Here is a 23,769-nt window from a genome sequence, read left to right on the forward strand (position 1 = left end):
GTTTCAGAGGAAATGGCCGTGGCTTGAATCAGTACATTATTTTAAGTCTGAAATTGGCATTTTCCAGGGTTGTTTGTTTTTTCTTTTAAGGGACAGTTCTTATCGTAGAGCATAGAAAGTGATCATATGCTTCATCCACATCTTTTGCACCGTAGACACTCTCCCATCTTTGTTCTTCTAGATCTTTCCTGAAAGCGTTGACGCTATCCTCTGTGCGTAGTCTTTGAAAAGTCTTTTTAGCCACCATCTGTTTTTTATTATAATCATTTGAAATTCTAAACACTGGAAGATGATCACTGACGAACAGGCCACTAGTTGTGTTATTATCAAAGTCATTGGTATATTATATGAATATTATAAGATAATATAATATTCAAGATAATATAATATTATCTTGAATATTATATATTCAAGAAACAATAAAAGCAGTTGTTTGCAAAATACAAGGAAGAAGAGTCTTGAACTTGTTTTGTTATGCTTGTCTCTATTATTATTTATTGTCCAGCAAATCTTAATAATTACATCATATAGTTACATTGCCTTATCATTCTTCTTTGTATTAAAAAGTCACATATGGAATACAGAAATAAATGTACTGGAATAGATGTGAGGCCAATGGGGGGTAGGATTAAATAAGCTTTGCTTCTTCTTACTCCTTTTGGACATGTGGAACTGTGAAATGAATTACAGTATGTCATGTATTCCATTGTAACTTGAATGCATGTTTAAATAAAATGAAACCATTAACATTACCATAAATTTAGATTACGTTAGATTATGTTATGCAAATAACACATTGTTAAATGCTATTCATTGTTTCAGACTCCTCTCTGTATCTACCATAATGCTTATTGCTAACGCTAATGTCAGTGAAGTCTGGTGCTAGAAAAATCCCCTTGGAATATTTTTCCTGATACAATCATTTTAAAAGCAGATTGAAACCAGCTGTAAAAGAAAGCATAAATGAACGGATTGAGCATTGAATTTGACAGAGCCAGCCAGGTAAGCCCTTCACTAGCTGCTATCGGTATCAACGCCTGCTTTCCAAGATAAACACAAGTATACAGAAAGTAAGGACTCCAACAGATGAGGAAAACACCCATAACTATAGTCAGAGTTTTGGTGGCCTTTCTCTCCATCTTACTGACAGCTGCTCTTGGCATCCTGCTCTGATAGCTTGTGTTTTGGATGCTGCGTGCCTGTTTCTGTGCGACAAGGAAGATCTTTACATAGATACATATCATTACACTCACAGGAAGGTAAAAGGAGCAAATGAATCCCAAAATTGTTGCAATCAAAACATCAATATAACATTTCCTCCCACACTTTGCATAGTTTAAGTCTGTAATCACAAAAGCAATGGTAAATACAACAGAGAGACACCAGCTCATCAAGATCATGAACACAACAACATGAACAGTGATTGTAGTTCTATAAGTCAGAGGCTTACACACTGCATGATATCTATCTATAGAAATACAGCATAAATGTAAAATAGAAGCGATGCTCAGTGTTACGTCAACGCTGCTTCGCACTTTGCAAAGCAGTTCCTCTTGATAGGCACAATAAGTGACGGTGAATTCTATGGTGAGGGGAAACACTAAAACACCAACAAGCAAGTCAGCCACTGCCAGAGAGAGAATGAGATAATTAGTAGGAGTGTGAAGCTGCTTGAAATAAACCACAGAGATGATTATGAGAAGGTTTCCACATATTATGATGATGGATAATAAGCAAAGAAATATCTTCAATAAAACACACTGTAAGGAATGAGTTTTTGACGGTACATAATTCAGATGATTAAGTTCATAACAAGGATGTATCATATGAGTTTGGTTGACGACGACCTCTGGTGCCATGTTCCTGGATGCCTGCAAATCAGCTCAGTTAGGAATATACAACATTAATGAGGACTCGATATTTTGCAATAATCTGCTAGTTTCAGTTCAGCTTACCTGCTTTGTATTAAAAGTTGCTGATGAGTCATCAATGTGTGTTCTTTCGAAGCGTGCAACAGTAGGTAACGTGTTTTATATCAACATTTGTCTAATTAGCATAATATATTCATCCTTCAGTTGTCCAATTGAACACGAGACAATGTTTTGTTTAGGTACTATAGAAACTATGACCTCATTACTGTGTGTAACTTGCGGCTAACTGAAGGAGCTGCTGCTCCATCACATTGAGTGGAACCAGTTAAGGTGGTATGGACATCTAGTTCTGACGCCTCCCTGGTGAGGTGTTCTGGACATGCCCAGTCGAGAGGAAGGCCCTGGGCAGAGTTAGGAAACACTGACGGGGTTGTGTCTCACAGTTAGTCTGGGAATGCCCGGATGTCCCCCTGGTGGAACTGGGAAAAATGGCTGGAGATTTGCCTGAATTTGTCACTCAATTCCTCTTTTTGTTTACCTTTTGAGTAAGGTCTCTGCGGCAGAAGCACTCCCTCATAACTGTCAGTGAAAGACTTTTTGTTTTGCTCTAACATCTACACAATCCTTAGTGAACACGTTGCTGTGCTGTAAATGAATGTGTGATGACTCTCGGAGATATTTCATATCGGGCTCTCAGCAACGTTATTTTCCACGCTCTCACATCAGATTAGGTGGATATTTTCCCTCCAATGATCTGTGTTTTGTCAGGTAATGTCGTGTCACATTTGCACTTCTGACCAGCGCTACAGTTTCAGAGCATCTGAGACACAGCGGTTTGGCACTGGATTCTGTAAGAATGAACATATATTGGTCCGTCCAGTCGCTTTTAGATGTTGACTTTGACTCATTTTGAGTGACGTCACCGCATTTGCTCTCAAATAACCGCAATAATTTAAGTAATTACGCCCGCAAACTGCCACTTCAATCGGTCCTCGCGCATGATTATATGTTGTTATTACATTTTCGATTCACTTTGATTGGTCACGGGTTCGTAAAGGGCCGTTACTGGGTCCGTACCCGGACCGAGGTCCGCCATTTGGTGATGGCTGATTTAGGGTAATGAGAGCTTGCGCTCTTGCTCTCAGATGGCAAGAAAACCATTCAGTATGTGATATCTGGTGTGACCGCCATTTGCCTCACGCAGTGCAACACATCTCCCACAGAACTGATCAGGTTGTTAGTTGTGGCCTGTGGAATGTTGGTCCACTTCCACTTCTAACATGTATGTATAATGGGTGAGTACAAGAATGAAGAGTTAGTCAAATGCGTGGCAGTGATTAGACATAGCACTGACAAATAGAACAAAACATAGTTGGATAATGAGTGAGCACAAACACTGAACTCGGGACTCTTCTTGTATTTTGCAAACATCAACTGCTTGTGTCGGTTCTTGAAGGTTTTTAATTTTAAGTTAAATTTTCCCCTGAGGTCATATTTGTCCTCCCTTGTTGAGAAGAGTTGGATGACATTTTTGGGTAACAGGTTATTGTTTGCTTTATTCATAATTTTAGCTTTTTGAACATTTACTACATATGCAAATGTTAATAATTGTGATTTTAGAAATAGAGGATTTGTATGTTGTGTATACGCGGCATTATGGATTATCCTAACTCATCCTTTTTGTAGTACATTTAGCAAGTCAAGTGTGCTTTTATAGTTATTTCCCATATCTCCACAAAATAAGTTACCAGAGAACAGTAGAGCGCATGGAGTGATTTTTGATCGAGGGCACATTTGACTTTATTCAATATTGAGGTAATTCTCGCCACTTTATGTTGTGTATTTTTAATGTGAGATTTCCAGCTCGTGTTTTCATCTATTGTGACTCTCAGAAATGTATTTTCGTCCATCTCATCGATTTGTATTTGCGCCTAAGTATCCTTTCTGCTCTTACCAAATAACATTACATTTTAGTTTTACTCAGGGATAATCTGTGACTTTCTTTACTACATTTTGTGTACTTTCTCCAGAACAAAAGGCGGTAGTATCGTCTGCAAATAGTGCTAGTTTTAGGTCTGGTGACTGTGCATTATCAAGCAGCAGCGTCAGCACTTGCATTTGCGACTACAAGCTGGAAGTATTAATGTTGCACTTCAGCCAATAAGGAACTTACTGTACATACAATTGTCCCTCATTATAGTGCGTTTTTTTGACAGCCCTATGTAAAACACATGACCTATTGTAAGTGTCAACATGTGAAACATATGAGCGACATAAATAAGCTCGGCTTCTTCTTGCTCCTTTTCAGACATGTTAAATTGCGTAAAAGTGTAAATGTGATGTTCCTCAGTGGTAACTTGTTGAGCAAACAAATGAAAAATATCCCATCCCATCTACTCCCTCTGTAAAGGGGAGAACAACTTTGGAACTCTCTACCAACTTATTTAAACTTCTAAACCAACAGTAATGGTTTTAACAAAAGACTTAAGAAATGGCTAAAATCAAAAGAACAGTGTTCAGTTTTTAACTGGTTGATTGCGTGACCATGTTGCCTTTGCTTTTTAACTTACAAATGTATTTAATTTGAAAAACACCCTCTTTTTGTTGTTGGAATGTTACTGTAGACTGTATTTTATTATTATTATTATTATTATTATTACTATTTCTCTCCTTTTACTCTGGTTACTTTTAGTGTTTTATCATTTCAAAAGCCTCCAGTGGACAAGTGTTGCAAATTAGCACATGTGCTAAAACACTCAAACAACGCATCTGGTCTGTCCAATGTAATTGTGATGTCCCCATCAAATAAACAATAAGTCAATAAATAATCTACACAGTTCAGTCCAAAAGTATCTGGACAGTGCCATCATTTTTAATGACCTTGAACGCTACAATGAATTTGAAATACAGTGATCACAGTTTAATTCAAGTGTTGGAAATTTAGACTGTTTGCCAAAAACATAGGCTCACATGCTATTCATTGTTTACGCACAGAAGAGAATCCAGACTCCTCTCTGTATCTGCATGAATGCTTATTGCTAACTCCATGTCAGTGAAGTCTGGTGCTAGAAAAATCCCCTTGGAATATTTTTCCTGATACAATCATTTTAAAAGCAGACTGGAACCAGCTGTAAAAGAAAGCATAAATGAATGGATTGAGCATTGAATTTGACAGAGCCAGCCAGGTAAGTCCTTCAACAACGGCTATCGGTATCAACGCCTGGTTTCCAACATAAATACAAGTATACAGAAAGAAAGGACTCCAACAAATCAAGAAAACACCCATAACTATAGTCAGAGTTTTGGTGGCCTTTCTCTCCATCTTACTGACAGCTGCTCCTGTTGTCCTGCTCTGATAGCTTGTGTTTTGGATGCTGCGTGCCTGTTTCTGTGCGACAAGGAAGATCTTTACATAGATACATATCATTATGATCACAGGAAGGTAAAAGGAGCAAATGAGTCCCAAAATTGATGCAATCAAAACATCACTATAACATTTCCCCCCACACTTTGCATAGTTTAATTGTGTAACTACAAAACCAATGGCAACTAGAAGTGGAAGACTCCAGCTCACCAAGATCATGAACACAGCAACATGAACAGTGATTGTAGTTCTATAAGTCAGAGGCTTACACACTGCATGATATCTATCTATAGAAATACAGCATAAATGTAAAATAGAAGCGATGCTCAGTGTTATGTCGACGCTGCTTCGCACTTTGCAAAGCAGTTCCTCTTGATAGACACAAAAAGTGACGGTGAATTCTATGCTGAGAGGAAACCCTAAAACACCAACAAGCAAGTCAGCCACTGCCAGAGAGAGAATGAGATAATTAGTAGGAGTGTGAAGCTGTTTGAAATAAACCACAGAGATGATTATGAGAAGGTTTCCACATATTATGATGATGGATAATAAACAAAGAAATATGTTCAATAAAACACACTGTAAGGAATGGGTTTTTGACGGTACATAATACAGATGATCTAGTTCATAACAAGGATGGATCATATGAGTTCGGTTGACGACGACCTCTGGTGCCATGTTCCTGGATGCCTGCAAATCAAGTCAGCTAGGAACATGCAAGATAAAAAGTTGTGAATATTTTGCGATAATCTACTAGTTCCAGTTTGGTTTACCTGGTTTGTATGAAGAGTTATTGATGACTCATCAATGTGTGTTCTTCAGAAGCACGCAACGGTGTGTAAGCTTGATTTATATCAGCATTTGTCTAATTAGCATAATAGTATTCATCTTCAGTTGTCCAATTGAACTTGGGACAATGTTTTGTTGACTTTAGGTACTATAGAAACGCTACTAACGCCATTAGTGTGTATAGTATAGTTAGTCTTAGTTTTTCAGTCAGTCTGCCTCCTCTCTCAAATATTATATTTTTATTTATTGACTATTATCAAAGCAACTTCATTCAGAATAATGAGACCTCCCATTTGTTCCCACGAGTCCAGTTCTGGTCGGATTTCCGTGACAAGGAACGTAGTTCCGCTTAGTTGCTGGGTCATTTAATTAGAGTTTGGCTTCTCATAACAATATGCATTCAAAAGAGTACTGCATGAAAAAATCAGACCTCACAAATCGCTCGGCGTTATGTTTGTCTCCCACCGTATCCCAGCGCAATGTCGCCTCTCCATTCTTGTGTATGTGATGAAGATGCTTGCATGTTCTTCCGTTGTGGAACACACACATAAACAAGATGGCGAGCCAGTATCGGACATCACTAGGTTTTACATGGGTAAGAAAAGTTATGAACATCAACAGTTCCCTAATGTTTTCAGCAAGTATGGATAAAGTACATGCAATGTGGTGGAAGATAAACAAAGGTTTAAGATCAACAAGCACTTTTAACCGCAAAACACACACGGACAATATCTGCAACTTGTGGACGACAGACCAGACAGCGGACAATAAGGAAGGCCTTGGTGGTGTTTTGGAAATTAGGTGTTACTTTTGTTACTATCTGTATCTGTATCTGTTCACCCATCTAAATTATCTGCATCCGTATCTGTACTCGGAGGGGGAGGGTCATAAACCGGAAGTGGACGTGGTTTAACCGGGAATGGGTGGGGCTTAAATCACTTATTTTAAGTCTGAAATTGACATGGATTGATCAGAAGTTGCTATATGTGTTGTTTATTATTCAGCTATATATGTACTGTGTATGTGTGTAAGTCATCTCTAAGACTTTATTATTTTTTAATGATCTGTGTGAAGTTGGTGATTCATACAAACATCCAGTGATGGCAAACAGGGAAATAATCTGTCAGCCTTGTTCACTGTATTTTTCTCAAAAGCATCGCATTCAGCACTACGAGCAAAGTTTTCCAACTGACTTTATATCAGCCAAATTAGAAGCAAACAGATGAAAAAAACACCGGCAGTGACCGACGCAACACGATCCGTTTTCAAATGCACTGTGTGCGTAACGAAACAAGTTGGCTGTTGTGAGTCTGTCTAGGGAGGGGCGGGCGCTGTGTGTGACTGACCAATCACAGAGCGTGAAGAGTGAATACATAAATAGTTACCCAGTGAGGATTTTCCTTCATCACAATTACAGATAATGAGGAGCTTGACTCGTTTCATGCTCGTACTCGGCAGAAACGGATAGGCCAAGACCCTGCCACAGACTTCTCTAGCGGAGGAGACAAAGCACTGCCGTAACTCCCACCATGCACTGCCACCGGTGTGAGACTAGAGAGGCTGGCCCCACCCTCTACCAAACATTTATATTCCACCCGGTTGAACAATACCAGCTCACTGTTTCTGTCTTATCTACTTGTCTTTGTCTTTTTACATCAGGGCTGTCCAGCTGTTGTTGGATATTTATACTATAAAATAAACAATATATGTAAAGACAAATCTTTGTGTTTTTATTAGTTATTAGTCTTACCATTTTAACTTTTTCTAGGTCCCTTATGTCTTTTTACTCTATTTTTCCACTTGTGCTAGGTTTTTGTTTATTTTATTTGATCTACAATGAGCCATGTTCCAAAGATGGCCCCTGCGCCACACTTTGGACACCCATTTGTGTTTCGCCAGGTGTTGCCAAGCAACGTAGTGTGTCCAAGTTGTGCCTTCTCAGCTCTGTCGTCGGTCAGGGGTTGGACTGCACTGTGGAGAGGTTTATGCAGTTTTCAGACTGGCATTACATGGTGGTACACAATCTGAGGTCCCGCTCCACTCCTGCTCGCCTGTGCAGCAGATACTTCTTCACCTTTGTTGATCGCTTGTATTTAATTACCTAATAAATGCATGACGCAAGAAACACTTCCTGTCTTTCACTTTTAATGAGCACCCCTACTTCCTAAATACAACGACCACGTCGTTAAATTGTCAACACGGGTCTCTTCTACGTATGAGGTGTATTATGAAGCGGAACTGGTGATGGCTGGTGCTTGTAAAATTGGCGGTCAGCCAAATGTAACGATCGCAAATGGAACCACTCGGTGATGATGGGTGCAGACAGTAGTGTAAAAAGTGTTTGCCTCCTTCCGATTTCTTATGTTTTGCATGTTTGTCAAACTTAAATGTTTCAGGCCATCAAACAAATTTAGATATTAGTCAATGACAACACAACAGAACAGTTTAAATGGAACTTTTTATTATTAAGGGAGAAAAAAAATCCGATCCTACATGGCCCTGCGTGAAAAGTTATTGTCCCTCCCCCGTTAAAACGTAACTGAAATTAAAGGGGACCTATTATGCTTTTCCTCTTTTATGACCTATAAATGTTGTTACAATGTTGTATTCTCGTGTTAAACGATGCCAATGCGTCAGATAATGAGCATCAGGCAGAAGTGGTTGGAGTTGCTGATTCCCGGCCAGCAAGAGAAAAATATCCTTGTTATGTGAACATGGGCCAATACGGAGCTGGACTATCTGCTAAACTGTTGCTGAAGTCCGACACCTTTCCAACGTTACTTGGTTGTGTGCAAGAGTCAGAAAAGCAAGCTGTAAGTCACAATTTATCAGTGTCCTAACTGTGTTTATTTGAAAGTAATTGGACAAAAGGGGTTCGGCAGCTGTCCGGAAGTCCTCGGGAGCGCTTGGGAGTGTGACCAATCACAGTGCAGTGGGCTTGGTGGGAGGCGTACCTGGAGGAGGGCTGGGGGTGGAGTAAAAACACAAGACTGTTTGGAGTCTGGAAGATCTAGAAACTGTGCGAGTTATTGTGTGTAGCTGCTGTATAGGAGTCCAGAACTCAATACAAAGGCCTGAATATGAGTGTAATAGGTGCCCTTTCATTGAGATCTATCAGTCTGGAAAAGGTTATAAAGCCGTTTCTAAAGCTTTGGGACTCCAGCAAACCACAGTGAGAGCGATTATCCAGAAATGGCAAAAACATGGAACAGTGGTGAACCTTCCCAAGAGTGGCCGGTCAACCAAAATTACCCCAAGAGCGCAGCAACGACTCATCCAAGACCCCTCAAACACATCCAAATGCAGGCCTCACTTGCCTCAGTTAAGGTCAGTGTTCATGTCTCCACCATAAGAAGTAGTGTCCACCTTGGACAGCAAAAACAGGCCCTGAACCTAGTAAAACTAAAACAATGTTATTTGGTAAGTGCAAAAAGGACACGCATGCGCAAATACAAATTGACGGCGTTGACATTGACATTGTGAACGAAAAGACATTTCTCGGGGTCATAATAGATGATAATATCAACTGGAAATCTCACAATAAAAATATACAACATAAATTGGCAAGAAATACGTCTAAAATCACTCCATACGCTCTATTGTTCACTGATATTACCTTATCTAACTTATTATGTGGAGATATGTGGTAATAACTCTAAAAGTACACTTCACTCACTAACAATGCTACAAAAAAGGGCATTTAGGATCATCCATGATGCCGCTTATAGAGAACACACAAATCCTTTATTCCTATTTGATGACTTGGTAAACGTTCAAACAGCTAAAATTATGCATATAGCAAACAATAACCTGTTACCCAAAAATGTAAAACACTTCTTCTCCACAAGAGTGGACAAATTTGACCTGAGCGAAAAATTCAACCTAAAACACTTACAAGCATACGCAACGCTAAAAACCTTCAGCATATCAGGGTGTGGAATCAAATCATGGAACGGACTGAGCAAGAAACTGGTGTGAAATGGCTGAGGGGTAGGATTATATAAGATGTGCTTATATAAGCTTGCCTTTTTAGACATGCGGAACTGTGAACTGTACTGTCTGATGTACTCAGGTGTAACTTGTATGCATGTTCAAAACTAACCAATCCATTACCATTTCTTCTGAATGGCTGAAGAAAAACAAAAGGAAGACTTATACAATATTCAATGTATATGAATACACATACTTTGTAAAGTGCAGGTGTTTTGTGATAAATACATAAAAGCTATTTAAAACAAAGGCACCATTCTGTGGTCTCACGCTGTTTGTCCAACAGCAAGGAAAGAAAGGTTCAGCCTGTAAAAAATTCCCCAGTTCAGTTCTGACACGAGGAACAGAGAGATGGAGGATGTCACAAGATCGCAAGGCATAGTAAATCCACCTTTGACACAACTGCCACATGGATTGCAAAAAACTGCACTCAACTTGAGAGTACAGTGTCTTTTAAGAGTCAAAAGGCCTGGAGTAAGCCCCATTGCTTACAGTATACCCTGATGCATATATCTGCAGGCACATTGCAAGGACTGAAGACATTGCTTCTGTTTTTTAAATATCCTAACTCAACATCAGTGAAGTCTGGTGTGAGAAGATTTTCCTTGGAATACTTTACCTAATATAATCATTTTAAAAGCAGATTGAAACCAGCTGTAAAAGAAAGCATAAATGAATGGATTGAGCATTGAATTTGACAGAGACAGCCAGTTAAGTGTTTCAACAACCGCTATCGGTACCAACACCTGGTTTAAAAGCTGAACAAAAATATACAGAAAGAGAGGACTCCAACAGATGAGGAAAACACCCATAACTATAGTCAGAGTTTTGGTGGCCTTTCTCTCCATCTTACTGACAGCTGCTCCTGTCGTCCTGCTCTGATAGCTTGTGTTTTGGATGCTGCGTGCCTGTTTCTGTGCGACGAGGAAGATCTTTACATAGATACATATCATTACACTTGCAGGTAGGTAAAAGGAGCAAATGACTCCCAAAATATTTGCAGTCAAAACATCCATGTAACATTCTTCTCCACACTTTGCATAGTTTAATTCTGCAACCAAAAAGCCAATGGCAACTAGAACAGAGAGACTCCAGCTCACCAAGATCATGAACACAGCAACATGAACGGTGATTGTAGTTCTATAAGTCAGAGGCTTACACACTGCATGATATCTATCTATAGAAATACAGCATAAATGTAAAATAGAAGCAGTGCTCAGTGTTACGTCGACGCTGCTTCGCACTTTGCAAAGCAGTTCCTCTTGATAGACACAATAAGGGATGGTGAATTCTATGCTGAGGGGAAACACTAAAACACCAACAAGTAAGTCAGCCACTGCCAGAGAGAGAATGAGATAATTAGTAGGAGTGTGAAGCTGTTTGAAATAAACCACAGAGATGATTATGAGAAGGTTTCCACATATTATGATAACACATAATAAACAAAGAAATATGTTCAATAAAATACACTGTAAGGAATGGCTTTTTGACGGTACATAATACAGATGATCTAGTTCATAACAAGGATGGATCATATGAGTTTGGTTGACGACGACCTCTGGTGCCATGTTCCTGGATGCCTGCAGATCAACTCAGTTAGGAATATACAACATTAATGAGGACTCAATTTACAATACTAATTTCAGTTTGGCTTACCTGCTTTGTCTTAGGAGTTATTGATGAATCATCAATGTGTGTTCTTCAGAAGCATGCAACATTGTGTAAGCTTGATTTATATCACCATTTGTCTCATTACAATAATATATTCATATATTCAAAATGGCAACCGGGACCTGAAGCCAGTCTATGTTGCCTATCTATGATGTCATCAGCGCTTTACTCTCAACGATGTTAACACAAAACATGTTTTTAGAGTTTTACATACATAAAACAATTGTTAATGAATATAAATGAGTGGATAATGGGATAAATGGACATTTAGGGTTACTTTTATCTTTTAACACGATCATTTACACGTGTACCCTCTGCTACAATATAACACTGATACAACAGTTAGCATGCAGAAATACAGTGGTAAAAAATCAGTATATTCATTTTATCAAGTGTATGTGTGTATTTAGCATGCTCGGGCTTATCACAGTAATCCATAAATCGATTAATTGAACGAGAGGAAAAAAAACAGGTTGATAATTATGACGCCCTTGATAAATTGACACGTGCATGTGTGGTTCATCTGCTCGTTTCTCTGTACCACACAAGCTGGATGACAAGAGGGTTCACTCTGCATCTGTCTGTGTGCATTGGTTCTATCGTGGAATGAACGGAGAGAGTGAACCCTCCTGTCCTCTCATTCAGCCTCTTTGTGGAGGCGGGGCTACTAGTGAGTGGATACAGAGTGCTAGCATGTTAGCCTCGTGAGCCAGCATACGCTACCATGAATGATGGCACAGAAGCAATGATTTTGAATGAACAAGGTGAGCGTATGAACACAGATGAACCGTTACGTCGCATTTATTCGAAAGTAGTGACGAGAAAAAAGGGGAACATGACCAACTTGCGGCGAGAAGTGGCCAAAACAATCCTCGTCGTCCCGCGGAACATCGTGCGGGAACCGCACCACCTCAGGAGAAAGTGCCAGCCAGCCTTTGAGCTTCACAAGTCTGACATTCCCCGCCCCCCTGCGTCTACGTTTTCCTGGGAAGCAACGGCTCCTCCCGCAGCAGGAACTCTGGCACGTCAGCCAGGTAAAAGTGACGTGGTTTGTTTGCCCCCCGCCCCACTCTTGTTTCGCACAGGGGGCCACAATGTCTTGGATTTTATGTAATTGCTGACTATCATACACCGGCAGGGAGTCGACGGCCCCCACAGCAAACGATAAAACAAAGATAAAACCGATCACAGCGACGGATCACACAGATTAAGTGTACATTTTTACATAATAAACACGAAGAAACACGTACTCTCATATCTTATTTCAAGCCAAACAAAGTGAGTATGCTTGTTTTACCTGAACATTAACAATGTGCTGGTATCCACAACTCACATTTTGTCTTTCAGAATGCATTTCTTTCTAGTGTTCTCACATTATTAACTCAAAACCTGAATGAAAAGCAGGCTTGCATGCGCCTCATGGCATCGTGGAGGGGTCCCAGTATTATATGAAAGGGGAACCATCAAATTTGGACAACTATTCTAGTACATTTTCACGTGCCGTGAGGCCGAGGTCCCACATGGGTGTGGTTCCCAGTTTACCCACTGAGATAAGGAAGCCGTATCGAGGCTGCAGAGCCGTAGTAAGATCAAAGCCAAGCGGCTAGCGAGAAAGTGGAGATTCGAGCCGGCGCAACCTTCTGTGATCATGGGAAACGTGAATTCACTACCGAACAAGATCGACGCGCTGGCTCCGCTGACAAAGAATGTGCAACAGTGGCATTAACACGTGGAGACAGGGGGTGTCGCTAGACACGCTAACTCTAAACACATGACTTCAAACTTTTTATAAGTGCCACAATGCATGCTGGGAGTCGGCATCACTCACTCCCAGTTAGGGACAAAACATCTTCATCTCAAACTGTCGGGATGTTCAACCCTACTATGGATTATTGATACGATCTCGCCCTGTATTGTTTTTTTATGATTAAAATATAGCCGCTATAAACTTCTCAGTGGGCCGAATCACCATTTCACATGCCATCGAGGAGGAGCTTGACTAGAATGACTAGAATGTTAAATGGAAAGATCTGCCAGCATAGTTCAAATCAAAAGTATGGACTCACTTTGGCTCTTACAGCGTGGACTAGACAACGCTGACTTTGCAGTATGGACGAAGTGTCTGACGAAAATGGGACACACCGGGGGCACGACAGAGCAACCTCGTTCGTCACCGTGCTCACAGAGAAAACTGCCCACTCAGAAAAATGTTTATTTTTGGATAAAAAGCCTGTTGTGTTATTCAATCAAGAGACACGTGTTTAGTTCACGCTGTTTATTGTCAAAATTGTCGTGCTGCTCAATGTTATCCAGGTCATCCTCTGTCTCTTTCCGGCGAATACGTGACTACCGCCATACTACACTAAATATTTATTTTTTTTACATGCTTGTACTTTAAAGAGTTGATCTACTTGAGAGACATGAGATAGGGTGGTTTTTGAGTGAGTTTAAAACTGTGTCACTGTTTGATAGACACCTAAACTAACATTCTGTTTACACTTCCGTTGCACTAAAACAGTGAAATTCTTTTTGCAGCATTGCTGCTTGTATTCCGGTCTGCTCACCCTCAGTCTCACCCAGACTCTACCGCCAATGGCCCCAAGTGAAACTGACTTTGAGACCCTTGATTTTGCACATTTCGAAGTCACTAACATGAAGTTTAAACACTGATTTTGCCCGTGCTTTGACTTGGAGGTACAGTGTCCTCTAAGAGTTAAAAGGCTTGGAATAATAAACCCCATCACTTGTATCCTGATGCATATGTGGCACACTCCAAAGACTGAAGTTGTTGCTTTTGGGTTTTAAATATCCTAACTTCATGTCAGTGAAGTCTGGTGCCAGAAAGATTTCTTTGGAATACTTTACCTAATATAATGATTTTAAAAGCAGACTGGAACCAGCTGTAAAAGAAAGCATAAATGAATGGATTGAGCATTGAATTTGACAGAGCCAGCCAGGCAAGTCCTTCAACAACTGCTATCGGTGTCAACGCCTGGTTTCCAACATAAATACAAGTATACAGAAAGTAAGGACTCCAACAAATCAAGAAAACACCCATAACTATAGTCAGAGTTTTGGTGGCCTTTCTCTCCATCTTACTGACAGCTGCTCCTGTCGTCCTGCTCTGATAGCTTGTGTTTTGGATGCTGCGTGCCTGTTTCTGTGCGACGAGGAAGATCTTTACATAGATACATATCATTATGATCACAGGAAGGTAAAAGAAGCAAATGAATCCCAAAACTGTTGCAATCAAAACATCCATGTAACATTCTTCTCCACACTTTGCATAGTTTAATTCTGCAACCAAAAAGCCAATGGCAAATAGAACAGAAAGACTCCAGCTCACCAAGATCATGAGCACAACAACATGAACAGTGATTGTAGTTCTATAAGTCAGAGGCTTACACACTGCATGATATCTATCTATAGAAATACAGCATAAATGTAAAATAGAAGCGAAGCTCAGTGTTATATCGACGCTGCTTCGCACTTTGCAAAGCAGTTCCTCTTGATAGACACAATAAGGGATGGTGAATTCTATGGTGAGGGGAAACACTAAAACACCAACAAGCAAGTCAGCCACTGCCAGAGAGAGAATGAGATAATTAGTAGGAGTGTGAAGCTGTTTGAAATAAACCACAGAGATGATTATGAGAAGGTTTCCACATATTATGATGATGGATAATAAACAAAGAAATATGTTCAATAAAACACACTGTAAGGAATGGGTTTTTGACGGTACATAATACAGATGATCTAGTTCATAACAAGGATGGATCATATGAGTTTGGTTGACGACGACCTCTGGTGCCATGTTCCTGGATGCCTGCAGATCAGCTCAGTTAGGAATATACAACATGAATCAGGGTATTGTTCCAATAATCCACAAGTTTCAGTTTGACTTACCTGCTTTGTCTTAAGCATTATTGGTAAATCGTCAATGTGTGTTCTTTGGAAGGATGCACCATTGTGTAAGCTTGTTTTATAAGAGCATTTGCCTAATTAGCATAATATATTCATCCTTCAGTCATCCAATAGAATGTAAGACAATGCTTTGTTGACATTCGGTGCTATAGAAACTTTAACCCCATTACTGTATGTAACGTGTCTTAGTTTTTGTTTAGATAGCCAAATATTATAAAGTTGTCCCTCACCACTTTGTGTTTAGAATTTTGCGGCCACACTCTTATCGCGATTTTTCAGAAATACATCAATAAATTCTGCAGTTTTGTGGTTGACTACGGTCTATTGTAGTAAAACAATATGCATATTTAAGCACATTTACATATCTTTGCATAAATTAAGCATTTTCAAGCTTAAAAATGGCTAAATAAACGAACATACAAATATAAGGTATTAAGAAGATGCAACCAAATTGTGATGTGTAGTATTCTACACTGATCACTAAGTGTCTTTAATGTTACCGGAATGTTTGGTGAGACACACAAGCACCAGACTTGATCACAACAAGAACAACAGGCTTTTATTCCAGATTTGAATAATCTCAGAACAGGCACAATAATCCCAAATAACAACATGGGCTACTCCTGTGGCTGTAACCCACGGCAAGATGAACTCAACTCTGAACCAAAAATGTCAATTCCTGTCCGTCCCGCCATTCACTTTGCTCGACCAGAGAACACATTTAAAGCAACACACACAAGCACAACACTTATTTATGTCTTAAATGGCTTATTATGTCTACTGTATTGGGTAATAGGAGTATAAAGGTGACTATCGGGGTGTTATTTCATGTCGAAGGGAACTTTAATAATGGACTTTAATAAAAGGAAGGTTTTCTATGCTGTAACTACAAAAAATCTCTATTTCTAAATAAGGAATCCTACTTCTCGGAAATTCACTTATCTCGGTTGGGTCTAGGACCAATTAGCTGTGATAAACAATGTATTAAGGTATATTTATCTAGTGAATATTATCAAGGCAACTTAATTTACGATAACAAGAGGTTGCCTTCAGAAGACCAGTTAGAACTGTCAAAGATGTACAAACATCTCATCATATTTTTACAAAAGTGCCTCCGCGTTGCATTAGTGTATGTGTACTCGAACATTGAAATATTTACATTTTTAGAAAAATTCGGCAGCTCTTCCGGGTCTGATGGAGGAGGAGCAAGTGACGTGGGCCGATTATATCGACTATATTGGGTAATATGAATGTAAAGATGACTATATGGGTGTTATTTCATGTCTATATGGCTCTAATAATGTTAAAAAATGTAGTTTGATGATTCTAAACAATTTGTTGAAAATATTCTATGAAAATATTACATTTATTAATATTGAATCCTACTTTGCGGAAATTCACTTATCGCGCTTAGGTCTGGAATCAATTAACCACGTTGAATGAGGGACGACTGTACGTCTAAGACCTGGTAATAAATTCATAAACCGGTGATAGCTGCATCTGTAACTTAATTTTATCATATTTTCCAACATTTTATTCTTTCCCTGAGAAGTGGACAGATTCTAATGCACAGTGGAACCTTGGTTAGCATCATTCATTTGCTCCAGAAGGCCCAACTCTAACCAAAACAGACGTTAACTAAATCAAATTTTGTAATTACGCTCAACCAAAAAACAAATGCAACACTTTTGTTTTTGCTCCCATTTTTCACGAGATGAACTCAAAGATCTAAAACTTTTTCCACATACACAATATCACCATTTCTCTCAAATATTGTTGACAAATCTGTCTAAATCTGTGATAGTGAGCACTTCTCCTTTGCTGAGATAATCCATACAATCTCACCGGTGTGCCGTATCAAAATGCTGAGTAGACACCTTGCTTAGTGCACAGGTGTGCCTTAGACTGCCCACAATAACAATAATAACAATAATAAAGTCTTCTGCCGTAGGCTGCAGCTCACTCCTGAATGAACGAGGACAAGCAGCATAGAAAATGAATGGATGGTAAAGAATACTGATTTCAACCATGTGTTAACTGGCTGGGAAAATTAACACATTCATCCAGATTAATTCATTTTGCAGTCAACGCATGCACGAGGTGACTCAAAATCCCACAATTTCAGCAGAATGGTGCTCCAATGCTATCTGGCAACAAAACCAGTTGGATCAAGATGGAAGAGGTTTAACAAAGTCTTGCCTGGTGGGGAGTTTACGTTAAAAAAAACAAACACGCAAACAACCAATATGAATTTGTATGCACACGACAAGAAGGAGTTTTTAATTTCACCAAAACATTTCCATCGTGATGTAGGTCAAGACCTCAGCTGGTCCAAAAACTGCAAACTGATTAATAACGTCAGGCTTTACAAAGGTTTTGCAAATTGCATTTCAAGATGTACAAGGCACAATCAAAAAGCACAATAATGCCAAAAAAAACAAAAAAAAACACAATTGTTAATGAATGGGTGGTCATTGTGATTCATCTCAATGAATGCAAAGGGCCCTGTGATTGACCTGATTGATTCATTCATTCATTATATGACAACTCTAATGTTGTGTAATTGTTCTCTAATACATTATATATGCAAAGGCTTGTTTGCTATTAACTATTAAAACACTCACAAACACAAGTCCGGACACTAACATGAAGGTTTTTCCCGTGCTTTGACTTGGGAGTACAGTATCCTTTAAGAGTCAAAAGGCTTGGAATAAACCCCATCACTTGTATCCTCATGCATATATTTGCAGGCGCATTACAAGAACTGACGTTATTTCTTTTGGTTTTTAAATATCCTAACACCCTGTCAGTGAAGTCTGGTGCCAGAAAGATTTCCTTGGAATACTTTACCTAATATAATCATTTTAAAAGCAGACTGGAACCAGCTGTAAAAGAAAGCATAAATGAATGGATTGAGCATTGAATTTGACAGAGCCAGCCAGTTAAGTGTTTCAACAACCGCTATCGGTACCAACACCTGGTTTAAAAGCTGAACAAAAAAGTACAGAAAGAAAGGACTCCAACAGATGAGGAAAACACCCATAACTATAGTCAGAGTTTTGGTGGCCTTTCTCTCCATCTTACTGACAGCTGCTCCTGTCGTCCTGCTATGATAGCTTGTGTTTTGGATGCTGCGTGCCTGTTTCTGTGCGACAAGGAAGATCTTTACATAGATACATATCATTATGATCACAGGAAGGTAAAAGGAGCAAATGAGTCCGACAATATTTGCAATCAAAACATCAATATAACATTTCCTCCCACACTTTGCATAGTTTAATTCTGCAACCAAAAAGCCAATGGCAACAAGAACAGACAGACTCCAGCTCACCAAGATCATGAACACAACAACATGAACAGTGATTGTAGTTCTATAAGTCAGAGGCTTACACACTGCATGATATCTATCTATAGAAATACAGCATAAATGTAAAATAGAAGCAGTGCTCAGTGTTACGTCGACGCTGCTTCGCACTTTGCAAAGCAGTTCCTCTTGATAGGCACAATAAGTGACGGTGAATTCTATGCTGAGGGGAAACACTAAAACACCAACAAGTAAGTCAGCCACTGCCAGAGAGAGAATGAGATAATTAGTAGGAGTGTGAAGCTGTTTGAAATAAACCACAGAGATGATTATGAGAAGGTTTCCACATATTATGATGATGGATAATAAACAAAGAAATATGTTCAATAAAACACACTGTAAGGAATGGCTTTTTGACGGTACATAATACAGATGATCTAGTTCATAACAAGGATGGATGACAGTTCGGTTGACGACGACCTCTGGTGCCATGTTCCTGGATGCCTGCAGATCAACTCAGTTAGGAATATACAACATTAATGATATGTCAATATTTTGGAATATCTACTCGGTTCAGTTCGGTTTACCTGCTGCGTATTAAGACTTCTTGATGAATCATCAATGTTTGTTCTTTAGAAGCATAAACTTATATCAGCATTTGTCTAATTAGCATAATATATTCATCCCTCAGCTGTCCAATTAAACATGAGACAATGCTTGGTTGACATAGACATACTATAGACACCATTACTGTGTGTAACTCAGCCTTAGTTTTTGTTTAGATAGTGTCCTCACTCAAATATTATATATTTATCTATTGAATATTATTAAGGCAACTTTCTTTATGAGGGTTCCCTCAGAGGGCAAGTTATAAATGTTAAAGATGTTTATTTATTGTGTATATATACATATATATACTGTATATATATATGATTTATGAGCATACTTAAATGCTGAAAGAATTTCCATTTTTTTCCACTGTTTTTTTGCGCTTCTGTTAATTTAGACCACACATACATACACGCATAATAATAATAATAATAATGATAATACATTTCATTTATAAGCTACTTTCTAAAAACCCAAGGGCCCTGCACATGATACAGATAAAAAGCAAGAGGATAAAAACAACATAGACAGGTCAAATATGTCTAAAATATAGGTTATTTCACACTTTATTGTTAAGTACATAATTCCACATATGTTCATTAATAGTTTGGAGAGTATAAACAGGTATATACAGTATATTAGGGCTGTCAAAGTTAACACGTTAGTCATGGGTTAACTTTTCCTGAAAAGGAAATTTCCTTTAACGGCATTATTTTTTTTTGGACGCGGGGATTAATGTGTCCCTTGGCCCACACTGTAGTTTGAGGAAACACAGCGGTGGATGTGTTGTCACCGTTGTCACGTATTGCGCTGATTGGCGGAGGGAGAGAAGGGAGAAGGTACTGATGGTATTTTTTATTGTCATTTATACAGTGGTACCGGCTGTCTTTTTTGCTTTGAACTGGGAGCTAAAAAGTACATTCTTTGTTTTTCCGATTAGTTTACTTGAGAGCAGGGGTCAAAAGTGTGGCTTGGGGGCCATTTTCTGCCCCCAATCTTATTTTTTATTGGCCATATTGTAAAAATGCATAGATATATTATTATATATTACATTAATTTGCTGTGTCGCCGATAACACAAAGCGAAGCTAAACTCAAGCTTTTATTCAGCTTTTATTATGTCAACATACTGGATTGGTTTTATTGCACCAAATGTATTAAAGTGGCTCCCCACTCGCCAACTTTTGGGGGGGGGGGCAATAACTTTTTCACACGAAGCCATGTAGGTTTGGATTTTTTTTCTCCCTTGATAATTAAAAATGTCATTTAAAAACTGCATTTTGTGTTCAGTTGTTTTTGTCATTGACGAATATGTAAATTTCTCTGGTGATTTGAAACATTGAAGTGTGACAAAAAAATTCAGTCAGGGGCAAACTACTTTTCACACAACTTAACATTTTATTCACGCGGAGTAATTTGTCCGCTTAACTATAGCCTAGCTTCATGTTTTGCAGCTGGTGTGTGTTCGTGTGGCAAAACAAAACTAACACGTGTGATGGTGGAGGACATGAAAGGTATTGTACTTGGTCATTATTATACGTGTAGTATAAATTGTGTGCATATTTTGTAAACAGCATAACAATAATGTCTTCCATTGCAAATCATTTTATAGGATGCAATTCCAGTTAATAACGGAGCCCAATCAATAAAACCATGATATTGTGTCAAGACTTGTGTGTCCTTCTTCTCCTCAACATCCAGGAGTAAAATCATCAGTCAAGAGATGACATCATCCAAGATTTATTTTATTATTGCCACGGCTGGTGTGGTGTGGATCTGGATCCCGAACGCAGAGGCAGGAGGCAGGTAGGACTTTTACAGAATTTTATTTTATTTTTTTAACACAAGGTGATGGTTCCAACAAACAGGTACACCATGGGAAAAAATAGATTACTAAGTGCCGGCTGAAGGCTGGTGCTGCTGAACGCTAGGTAACACAGAATAGGTAAACAAATCCCTCTCCCAGAAGACAGAAGCCATCAGACGTCATATAGTTGACCAATCACATGCAGGCAACCTATTCTGAGTCTATCATGAAAGCCTGGTGTTTGAAAAATAACCTTGAAATATTTTCCCAGATGTAAGTATTTTAAAGGCAGACCTGTACCAGCTGTAAAAGAAAGCATAAATGAATGGGTTGAGCATTGAATTTGACATTCCCATCCAGGACAGAACATCCATTACTGCAAATGACACTGACACCTTGTTTATAAAAAAAATCATCAAAAATATAAAAAAAGGACTACAACAGATGAGGAAGGTACTCATAACTATCGCCAGAGTTTTGGTGGCCTTTCGCTCCATTTTACTGATAGTTGCTCCTGGCGTCCTGCTACGATAGGTTGTGTTTTGGATGCTGCGTGCTTGTTTCTGTGCTACAAGGAAAATCCTTCCATAGATGCATAGCATTACGATCGCAGGAAGGTAAAAGGTAAAAATGGGTCCACAAACATTCACAATAAAAACATCACGAAAACACTTTTCTCCACATTTTGCGTAGTTTAATTCTGCAACCACAAAACCAATGGAAAGTAAAAGTGAAAAACCCCAGCTCAGCAAAATCATGACCACAGCAACATGAACAGTGATTGTAGTTTTATAAGTCAGAGGTTTACACACTGCATGATATCTATCTATAGAAATACACATTAAATTCAGAATAGAAGCTGTGGCCAGTGTTACATCAATGCATTTTCGCACTGTGCAACTCAAACCTCCATGAATCAGACAGTAATGAAAAGTGAATTCCCTGCTGAGAGGAATAATTAAAACACCAACAAGTAAGTCAGACACAGCCAGAGAGAGAATGAGATAGTTAGTCGGAGTGTGAAGCTGTCTGAAGTAAATGACAGAGATGATTATGAGGAGGTTTCCACATATTATGACAACACATACCAAGTAGGGGAATATTCGCAATAAAACACAGGAAAAGTAAGTTTTACAGGAAATTACAACCTCAGTGCTGTTGTCCTTGCCTTCTGACGCCATCGTTCTGTGTGCCTGCAAGTTACAGCATCTCAGTAATAAGCAAGATTAGAAGGTGTCATGTCAGAAATACAGTGTATTGTACAGTACAATCATTTTTAGTTTGGCCTACCTGTCTTCACTAATCCTTGAGGAAACACGCATGTTGTGTGTCCTGTAGAACCTTGTGACCGCGTGCAATCATGTTTTAAGACCAGTGGTCACCTAATTTGCATAACGTCGTCATTCTTCACTTGTCCAATTGAATGCAAGACTGTAGTTTGTTGATGTTAGGTGGTGTCAAGGAAACCCTAACCTCACAACTTTGCGGAGGTTCAGTTTGGGGTTACGATTAACATAAAAAATTATACTTAATGACAGCATGGCAAAGCACACGGGACGCAATGAAGGGACAGACTGCAGGGCGGAGGAGAACTTTACCTGACAACTTTATGTCGAGCTCATTACATTACAGCAATGAGTGACAGAGAGCGAAGACAAGCAATGAATGACAGAGTCTAACTTGCTGTGCTGTTACATACTTTTCACAGAACAGGTGGCTGTCAGACACGCAGAACAGCTAACTATTTGTCGCAAGCTATGTCAGGAGTAAACAGATACATGTGTGAGGTTTTAACCATGTAAGTTCATCTGCAGAGTGCATTCTATAGGTGGCTTACTCCTTTTACAATGAAATTCATGATATAATTTAAATAGAATTCATTGGAAAAAAAAAAGATGTGAAACTGTAATTATTTAATATTTATTATTAATGAGATACACAAAGGTTGATTAAGTGACCTGGTTGACTGAGAATCTACACAGACATATTATTACATATCACACTAATTTGCTGCGTCACTAAGGATGTGTAGCAAAACTCTGTACCGTTATGGCACCATTGTGGCGGAAACGGTGGTAATCGGACCGAACAACTAAGAAGATAGTACCTCATTTTGGTGCTAAATGATTGCAGACTGATTCACCTGCAACAACTGCTTGAAGGTGATATTGTGCAAGTGATATCTTGTTAGTAATGTATCGTCCCGACAGAGGCACACAGGGTCTGATGTTCTTTTTTTTTACATTTTATTGCCATTAACACGCCAACAGCAATGATCATTCCCAGGGCTGCACACATGTCTCTCCATCACTCTCCACAACAGCAACACAGCACTTCCTCATTATCCACCAACCCCTTGAAACAGGCTCGACTTAGTGCTGGGAATGCGAACCAGGCTCCTGCGGCAGTTTTACAAGGACTGAATGACGCGTAGTAGCGTG

At 39.1% G+C, this 23,769-nt stretch overlaps 6 protein-coding genes across 6 annotated transcripts; all 6 read right to left on the minus strand.

Annotated features, from left to right (window-relative positions):
- Positions 1–866: 866 nt before the first annotated feature.
- On the minus strand, positions 867–1,859 carry LOC129172054 (trace amine-associated receptor 1-like). The gene has a single exon (XM_054761391.1). The coding sequence runs from the start codon at positions 1,857–1,859 to the stop codon at positions 867–869; it is 993 nt and encodes a 330-aa protein (XP_054617366.1).
- A 3,061-nt stretch (positions 1,860–4,920) lies between these two features.
- LOC129172050 (trace amine-associated receptor 1-like) lies at positions 4,921–5,913 on the minus strand. The gene has a single exon (XM_054761386.1). The coding sequence runs from the start codon at positions 5,911–5,913 to the stop codon at positions 4,921–4,923; it is 993 nt and encodes a 330-aa protein (XP_054617361.1).
- A 4,676-nt stretch (positions 5,914–10,589) lies between these two features.
- On the minus strand, positions 10,590–11,582 carry LOC129172049 (trace amine-associated receptor 1-like). The gene has a single exon (XM_054761385.1). It carries the CDS (start codon positions 11,580–11,582, stop codon positions 10,590–10,592), a length of 993 nt encoding a protein of 330 aa, XP_054617360.1.
- A 2,924-nt stretch (positions 11,583–14,506) lies between these two features.
- LOC129172055 (trace amine-associated receptor 1-like) lies at positions 14,507–15,499 on the minus strand. The gene has a single exon (XM_054761392.1). It carries the CDS (start codon positions 15,497–15,499, stop codon positions 14,507–14,509), a length of 993 nt encoding a protein of 330 aa, XP_054617367.1.
- Positions 15,500–18,415: 2,916 nt separating this feature from the next.
- On the minus strand, positions 18,416–19,405 carry LOC129172057 (trace amine-associated receptor 1-like). Its single transcript, XM_054761394.1, has one exon. It carries the CDS (start codon positions 19,403–19,405, stop codon positions 18,416–18,418), a length of 990 nt encoding a protein of 329 aa, XP_054617369.1.
- Positions 19,406–21,552: 2,147 nt separating this feature from the next.
- On the minus strand, positions 21,553–22,509 carry LOC129172639 (trace amine-associated receptor 1-like). The gene has a single exon (XM_054762594.1). The coding sequence runs from the start codon at positions 22,507–22,509 to the stop codon at positions 21,553–21,555; it is 957 nt and encodes a 318-aa protein (XP_054618569.1).
- Between the last annotated feature and the right edge of the window lie 1,260 nt (positions 22,510–23,769).

The sequence above is a fragment of the Dunckerocampus dactyliophorus genome, chromosome 19 (genome assembly GCF_027744805.1).
Source record: "Dunckerocampus dactyliophorus isolate RoL2022-P2 chromosome 19, RoL_Ddac_1.1, whole genome shotgun sequence".
In the NCBI taxonomy this organism is placed as follows: Eukaryota; Metazoa; Chordata; class Actinopteri; order Syngnathiformes; family Syngnathidae; genus Dunckerocampus; species Dunckerocampus dactyliophorus.